This window comes from Heteronotia binoei, chromosome 10, assembly GCF_032191835.1.
Source record: "Heteronotia binoei isolate CCM8104 ecotype False Entrance Well chromosome 10, APGP_CSIRO_Hbin_v1, whole genome shotgun sequence".
Taxonomy (NCBI): Eukaryota; Metazoa; Chordata; class Lepidosauria; order Squamata; family Gekkonidae; genus Heteronotia; species Heteronotia binoei.
In genome coordinates this window covers 31,609,945-31,619,153 of record NC_083232.1, presented here as the reverse complement: position 1 = coordinate 31,619,153, position 9,209 = coordinate 31,609,945, and the positions used below count along the sequence as shown (strand labels likewise).

The following is a 9,209-nucleotide window of genomic DNA, read 5'->3' as shown; positions in this document are numbered from 1 at the left end:
GTTCCCTGAATAAGAAATGGGAAACGGCAATGGGATAATTCTAATGGAGATGCATAAAATGCTCCTTTCTTTTATTCCCATTTTAGTTGTCTGGCTGAGGATTTGAACACTTGATTTTCTAACCACAAACATTACATGTTATTAATCTTAATGGAAATCTTTGATGCTGACAGTACTAAAGGGGTTCTGGAGATGTCTTGAAAGTGTGTACACAATTCCATCTGCTTGAAACACTTGTATAATTCCAGATGTTGAAGTAGTGCATATGTATGCAGACGTCTCTGGAGGCGTTTGTAAGTGCTCAAGCAAGCAAAACCATTATGACAGAATGATTAGACAGGTTTAGCAGAAACATAATTGCTCAAGACACCCAGGAATAATGGTACAACCACATTCAAGTATGGGAAAACATCTTTATTATATGTCCATGACATGTCAAAACGTATTTGAAATGAAGCTGGAAAGACATTTGTGGATATTCACTGGGGTATGTTTGGTACAGGTGAAACATCGAAAACTTTCAAACAGTAGGGTATGGATATCATCAAAATAAAGAGCACTTAACAATTTTTTAATTTACTTTTAGATGCTAAACTATTTTTATAGGTGACTAACAATTGTTCTAACATGCATTTTTCCAGTTCCGTCCAATCTGTCCTAGTATTGTAATATTAAAAAGTATTACCAGGAGCTGGTGAAAATTGTCTGAAGTTTCAACCGTACTTTGCTTTCTCTGTAGCTAGAGCCAACCTGCGAATGTTTGCTATGCAACCAGCCGCTGCTTCCTGAAGTGTTTCATCTGTAGAGCCTGCCATACCCAGCAGAAGCTTAAAAACAACAAGAAAACCCAGAAAGTAATTAGAATGAGATCCAATCCAAAACCACTGCCCTGAAAATGAATTATCTTAGCATGACACGTCTACCAACACAATATCCAGTAATGAAATAGCCCTGTGTTCTAAAGCTCTGGGATTCAGTTTTGAAGGCTGGACTCTTAACAGTTTATTAAATTAACAGTAGCTAAAAACAAACCAGAATTCCAAAAGAACTGAACAGATTAATTTAATGGGCATATCAACGACTGTTAGACATGCATCTCAGAACATTTCTTATAATGCTAATTATTTGTACGCTTTTATATGTTGTAATCTAGGAGTAAAAAGGTAAAGGCAGTCCTCTGTGCAAGGACCAGTCGTTTCTGACTCTGGGTTGACGTTGCTTTCACAACGTTTTCGCGGTAGAATATTAGCAAGGAATATTTTGTCCTTTTAAATTGTCCTAAATGAAAGAGCCAGATCTTGTCAATAATTAGATTCTGGACCAGACAGACCATTAGTCTGTCATAATACTCTTATACATGCACACAAACAAAAAGTCTTTGACTTATTTTATGGCAATGTCACCCAATCATTTTTCCCCTGTGGGTATTAATGTCCACTTAGGAAAGGTCTGGTCAAGTGTTATAAGAAGATTATCTTTTTAACAGCAGACCTGCATTGAGCATCATGTCTAGTTTCATTCAAAGACACGCAGCGCATACACTCTTAGGATGGGAAGTACCAACAACTGCACCGGTGGAATTATGCAGACGTAAAAATATTACACCGGTGTTGTAACTTAGTGAAAATATTCGAGGACAGGATTTAGGATGCATTCTTTGGCCTAGAACTACGTAACTTTCTGGAGTTCAATAGCCCAGTTTTATTCTCACCGTGTGATCAGCCTGTTTCTTCCCCAGTGGAAACACTTTGAATACAGACTCAACCGCATGGCAATATGCCTACCTAAAATAGCTGCTCAAACCAATAAATGGTTGTTCCTAGTTTGTGCTGCAATTTTGTGGCAGCAAGTTTGTGACACAACTGCTTAAACACTTAGCTACATAGAACTCCAGATTTTGGAAAGCCTCCCAAGCTTTTCATGTGGCTTCAGGTATTTTGAAGTGGACATAGCCTTAATTAAAAACCCATTTTTTTTCAGCCTGCAGCCCTCCGGATTCTGAATCCACCCAAGCAACACTGAATCAAACCACAAAAAAAATCTGTTATCACTCAATTTTCATGCATATTTTTCATACTGCTACATTATTACATAAAATTATGAACTGCTAAATATAAAAGCAGAAATTGAACACAGACTTAAGAACTATATACTACCTTTCACTAACCTTCCAGTGGTTAGGAGACATGGGTCACAGCTGCATACATATGGTATGTGCTTACGGAGATCAAAGCATTTTATACTTCAGGAAGCATTTGTGTTAGACTAATGAATACAATACGCATCTTGCCAGACACCTTTCACCCTCTGACCTCTAGATACAACTTATAAAAAAATCCCATCTTCTTGATTGAATTCATTTTTGTAAAAAAAAAAAAGATTTATATGAATTCAAGCAGAAAGCTCATAGAATCACACAACTGTACACACTGGAAGCAAAATTTTCAACGTAAGTTGCTATTACCACTAGACCAATCCAAAAATAACAGAAACAGGAGTTATTTGCCTTACTCCCAAAGAACCTGAACAGACATATTTGAATTTTTCTTGAGAGACTTGCCCTCAACATATAACAATATGATAACACCCGAGGTGCCAGTATTATAAGAGTTAGGTTTTGCAAGACCCAAATTATTACAGAATTGAATCAGTGGAGCACCCTCCATCTAAAATGCACAGAACCAAAGCCTCTTCGTCTGACTTCTTCCAGACTGTTACTCCAGCCTCTAGATCAAACTTGAGTAACCCTTGGTGTGTCTACCAAATTGTGGCATGTTTTGTTCAATAATCACGGCCAGTTCTGTATCATCACAGGACAAGCTTCTACCATAATATTTAAAAACAGACTATTAGTGAACCCCTCTGGTTATGTTCAAACATCACAAACAGGTCAAGACAGACAATAACTTGGCTAGTTGGCCTTGGACACTTTTCTTACCTTGTGTGTGGGGGGGAACAGAAGATGGAAGTCTTGCAATAACTCCAAATAGCTGTGATGTTCATAGGCAGGCACCTTGACAAACTGAAGTTTGCTTCCTTCCCAGATACCAGGATGAAACTAAGGTTAAGAATCCCAGTTACTGGGAAAGAAGCTAACTCCAGTTAAGTCCCTGCCATTTGGACACCATCACTAACAGAAGATAGTTGTAAACTCCCCTCTTGCATTACATGCTGCAACATGAGGGGAGAAGGGAGAGAGTGCATGAACATGTAACTATTTATCAGGTTCATGTCCATCATCTCATTTTGTTCATGCCAGAAAAGGACCTATGCCTAATTTAAAATCTCCAGTTAGATGAATCATCTGCTTATAGCCAATATATATGGATTACCAAATGACAAATGTAATTATTGAGAACATTATCCATTAATGGGCATTTATTCATTTATTTATTTTTATATCCCGCCCTCCCCGCAAAGAGGCTCAGGGCAGGTTACACAAGTCACCACAGCAAAGGTAGTGACTGTAATATACAATAAATAGATTAAAATAGTTTACAACAGAATTAAAAACAATCTTAAACAGTCTTGGTTAGGGCATCAGATGACTAAATAATATCGCCTTGTAGATGATGCTATGGTGAGAAACTCATTCAGTGAAGTTCCTAGATGTTTAATAACTAAACATATCTCCGCATCCCAGATGTTATAGACATCCATCGACTCACCCAATGTGTTTATTAATATACAACAATGCTGTCCTTGATTAATGACATGTGATGGGAGTTACAAATGTCAGAACCAAACAACAATTATTAATTTGAGAGAATGTCCTTATGACAGTAAATGTAAATGCATTCATTACTTGTGCAATTGTTTCCATTCATGTGAAGTACATAAATTTTGTTTCCAAATAGTGGACCCTATTCCAAATAGCGGGCCCTATTCCACTGAAACAGCTAGAACGATGTCACTTGTATCACCAATATAGAACTCACAAAGCACTGAAATGTCTGTGATTCGTCGGCTCGTAGCAAAGACATAGTGCATGCCTTTCAATAACTACATGGCTTGCCTGGGTTTCTCGTTCTGCCCTCCCTGCTATGTTTATGAAAGCACCTTCCCCTCCACACAACTCAACAGCTATTTTTGTTTCAGCAGCAAACTGCAATTTTGATCAACTCTAATTGCAGCATGTTCCCCCAGGCATGCCATGATGTTCCTGTGAACCTTACAACTGAGTTAAGAGCAGAAGAATTTCATGTGCTCCATTCAAAACCAAAAGTATGCATGCACATAGCGTACATACGGTGGTTTCACTAAAGCCTTAAGTCTGACATTTGGAACAAGGAAAACATAGACTATTTATAATTATAGTCTTCCTGTTCATAGCAGATCCTTTGCCTTCCTTAGGGTACTGAATGATGAAGCCCAACAATAACTCTCCCCATTAATAACTATTTTCATGACTTCATCTTGGGAGCCAGTCCATTCCTCTAGACCACTGTGAGGAAAAACAGCACTTCTTAGGCATGTTATTTGGTAAAAATAACACATAAACTCTTCTCTTTAAAAAGATACTCTTCCTCTGCTCATGTTATTTTGTTATTTTTGTTTTCAGAGCCAGTTTGCATATTACTTTTGTTTTAAAGTGTATTCCTGGAAATTTAAAACCTGACCAAGACAAACATATTATAAAAGTATACTCATTGGGGAACTGATTCAGAATGCAGCTCCTCATTGTGGGCACTGAGATTTCCTTCTCTAAAATGACCCTATTATCACCTGCTTCCTTAGCATGTAAAGTGGGTTTTTTTATGCAGCCCTTTCAGTTGGAGAATACTGTGGCCCTGGATTAAACCAATAATAATGATTTATCTAATTTTCACTGTGCCACCATCTGTGGATACTTAAATCTGGAGACTGAAACCATAAACAGACAAGACAAATCTTTCTACAAACCTGGGGAGGGGACCAAGATTTACAGAAAAATCTGAAATCTTTTTTTTTTTAATAGCAAACTGAAGAAGATAACTGATTCCAGAGACTTATTCATGATATTGCAAGGCTGGCCAGAAACCAAAACCATGTTCCAAAAGAGATAGCACCACTCTTCCAAATGCAAGTCGTGCTTTGTATACAGAAAGGACAGTGATACCAGAAGCTCTTTGGACAGAAATCATGCACAAAGTGCAATAATCACATGTGGCAATTGAAGGATATCTATAATGCAGGCAGGAAAGCCATCTATTGGCCAGGAATGAACGAGCAATTGAAGACATTCATGAAAAAATGTGATGTCTATAGATATTGGGAAGACTGCCAACCCAAAGAAACATTAGAACAGTCTGATATTCCAGGGACATTTTGGGCAAGAGCAGGAGTTGATTTGTTTAGTTGGACAGATAAGGAATATATGGTCATTGTAGATTACTTTTCCATTTGGGGGGGGGGGGAAGTACACTATTTACCAGATATTTCAGCCAAAATGGTCATATGCAAGATTTAAAAAAAACCATTATGGGATACAATTCTGTTCCAGTAATGCAGCCCAGTTTGTTGGGAGATAATTCCAGGAATCCAGCAAGGAGTGGAATTTTGATCACATTACATCATTACCTGGATATTCTCAATGTGCTGGAAAACCAGAATCAGAAACAACAAAGAAACACTTAAGAAAAGCAAAAGCTAGAGGGGTAGATCCACACCTAGCACTACTAGATCACTAGAACACTCCACCTCAAGGCCTAAACCGAAGTCCAGCTCAACTGTTAATGAGCAGAACCAACAAGGCCCTTTTACCCACAAGTGGGAGATTACTATAGTCAGTGTCCACTGGATATACCTTGGGGAATTCAGGAGACAGCAGCAACTAAGGTAACTCCTGTATTATAACTGGACAGCCAGAGAACTTCCAGACCTGCAACCAGGAAACACAGTACAGATTCAACCACTAACAAAGCAACAGAGAATCTGGCGCAAAGCAACTGTGATATAGGCAGTAAACTAAACATTGTACCAGGTGAAGTGGGATAGTGGTGGAATACTGAGAAGGAAGAGAAAACACTACATCAGCAGATATTTAATCATCTTTATCTACTATATAAACTAGTCATAGTCACTAGCAGTAATTTCAATTAGGACTGAGAGGGGAAAGTGTTTTTGAATATTATAAATATGTTCTCTACATGAAATGTGTATTTTAAACACTTTATGTCCATTGTGTTGTTGACTGTCCTTATTGTGTATATATTAAATCTTTTAATCACATTCTCATTTTTCTGCTTCTTTTTCTTCCTGTACCCCTATTTTATTTTTTTAAAAACCTTTTTAAAAAGAAACACCAAACAGAAGTGGTAAATGATGGCACCAGCTGTCATAAGAGGCAAGTAAGCAACCAGCTGAGAGACCAACATAAGAGCATAGGAAAGGAGCCTACACCACCTGTTGACAGAGATGGAGTCATCACTTAACCACTGGCAATGAATTTCATGATTCATTTAGTTCAGTGCAGTAGTACTGATCATTGATAGTTGAGCCGGGTCAAGGCACAAAAATTGCTCAGTGTCTTTTGGCTTTAGCATTACTTGACTAAATCAGTCCTAAGTTAAACCGCAGATTGTAGGGTTGCCAGGTTTGGGTAGGAAAACACCTGAAGACTTTGGGGGTGGAGCCAGAAGGCAGGGTTTGGGGAGGGGAAGAGCCTCAGCATGGTACAATGCCATAGACTCCACCCTTCAAAGCAGCGATTTTCTCCAGGGGAGCTGATATCTGCCAGCTGGAGATCAGTAGTAAAAGCGAGAGATCTCCAGGCCCCACATGTAGGGTTGCCAAGTCCAATTCAATAAATATCTGGGAACTTTGGGGGTGGAGCCAGAAGACATTGGGGATGAAGCCAGGAGCAAGGTTGTGACAAGCATAATTGAACTCCAAAGGGAGTTCTGGCCATCACATCTAAGGGACTGCACACCTTTTAAATGCCTTCCCTCCTTGGAAATAATGAAGGATAGGGGCACCTTCTTTGGGGGCTCATAGAATTGGACCCCACGGTCCAATTTTTTTGATACTTGGAGGATCTTTTGAAGAGAGTCATCAGATGCTATGCTGCAAATTTGGTGCCTCTACCTCAAGACACCCCCTCCCAGAGCCCCCGATACCCGTGGATCAATTCTCCATTATATCCTATGGGAATCATTCTCCATAGGGAATAATGAGTGCCCAGCAGATGACCCTGAAGTGGGGGGAGGGCCTCCAAACTGGGGGATCCCCTGCCCCCACCTGGGGGTTGGTAACCCTACTACAAAGTGAAATCCTGATAACTGCATCATTTTGGGGTGGGTGTTGGGGAGGAGAGGCATAAATTATGGTCTCAAATAGGAGCAAATTTTTATTTCAGAAGCTTGCTGACTTACAAGGTGCAACATGAGGTATTTAATATTTTTGTACTAATTAAAAACAAATTATAAGCCTTTCTTCCTCTCATCATAATTAAATTGGACCACTCATTTGTGTGTACCTACACATGCTAAAAGCAGCATAAAGGACCGACGAGCTTATATTTGTTTACTTACAACAATTTATGTGCCCCCTTTTTGCTGCAAGAGACATCCAAGGTAGATGAATATAAATTAAAACAGCAGAAACCACAATGAGGTGTGGCAAAATCATCCTTAGCTGCAGGGGTCATTTTGTAGAAAAATAGGTGGTGGAGCTCATCCAGGGATTGTTATGCAGCTGCACCTATTATTCAATGGACAAGGTAGGTAGGTGGGGAGGAAGAGGGGGAACCCTCAGAAAGGTTCAGGAGCTGTGCTTCTGTGAGCTCCTGCTGAATTCAAGGCCTGCTTATCTGTGAGAGGCTGAAGCTGGCAGCGGTGAGCCAACCAGAATTGGTAAAAGGCATTCCACGTTGGATGCCTCTTGCATACCTGGGGTATCCAACAGCACCTGTAAAATAGAAACCCAATCTTTAAATGTGCTTGAAATGAAAAAAAAAATCATTATATTACAGCTGCTATATTTCTGTATTGCACTGGCAAACCATAAACCAACTGTTCCTCAGTTACACTGGCTGCACTTCTCTTTTCCAGTCCAGCCTCTCGCTTCTTCCATCTGCTATTCTACCAAGAAGATGTCAAACTCCTTGTTCTGTGATCTCCTAATTAGTAAGAGGATAGGAATAGTAGCTTTACTCCAAAAGAACATTTTACATGCTTTTTGTAATATAACATAAAAGAAAAAACATTGTCTTAAATAAAAGCATATGGTGGAAGGTTATCCAAAAAAATATCAGTCGAGATACAGCCAGCATTTTGCTTTCAACGCTGTGCCGAGCACTGGAAATATTTAAAGCACCTACATTTGCGTGTTGTTTTACGTCTATTATTTACCCCACACAGACAAAAAAGATTTATTCAATTGAAATTATAAATAATACAGTATGTGGGGACAATCTAAAAATAATTAGGGTTGCAACTCAGTTAACACTTTACTGTTACTTACATCTAGAGCTCCCTTTCTACTTCCCCATGAATAAGACAAAAATTGGAATGCACATGCTGCCGAAAAACAACTTGGCCCCTGACTCTGTGGGTGAAAGTGAACAGACTCCAACTGAAAATGGACACTGAGAAATTCCCCTTTGGAGACAAACCACCATTGGCATTCAGAGGATGTATTAAGCCAAGATGTTCACTTGTCTCTGACCCAAGAACAAATCGGAGATTTACAAGGGAAGGTGGACCGATTGGGCTGACTGCCTTCTTTTCTATGGCCTTCCAGGGCAATTATGGTAAGGACTCCGTTGGCATGGTCTAATTACCACTGCCTATCGGGATAATTCTGAAATATTATTTGTTAACTGGTAAATTAAGATACAGGAAGAACTAACCACAATTTATATTTAAGGTTGCCTTGCTATTTTCAATTTGTTGTAGAACAGCTGTGCGGTATCAGTCCATTCATTCAAAAATCCATGCTATAAAAATTCAGTATATTGTCTTGAACAAGGGTTCAGCAAAGGCATTTTCACAGATGGAGCTCAGTTGGCCCTTTCAGCCTCTTGTGTGCTATTTGTGAATGTTAATCATGCAGGACAGAACATGAGTACATAGGAACTAAAATACACGCTGGCTTTAGTGTGTAAAATCCATGCTCCCAGCTGACTCAAGTTGAAGTCACCATGCCTTTTTAAGACCAGGAAATGGCTGAGCAAGCCTTCCTAAGGACACAGCAAAGACAAGAGGGCAAGCAAGACTCACTTTTGGAAG

At 39.3% G+C, this 9,209-nt stretch overlaps 1 protein-coding gene across 1 annotated transcript in view; it reads right to left on the bottom strand.

The window, feature by feature from the left end:
* Positions 1–393: 393 nt before the first annotated feature.
* Positions 394–9,209, bottom strand: part of ODAD2 (outer dynein arm docking complex subunit 2) — a 118,372-nt gene continuing 109,556 nt past the window's right edge. Inside the window, 1 exon segment of the mRNA XM_060248287.1 lies at positions 394–827. Coding sequence (XP_060104270.1) covers positions 714–827 — 114 coding nt within the window. The 3' untranslated portion in view covers positions 394–713.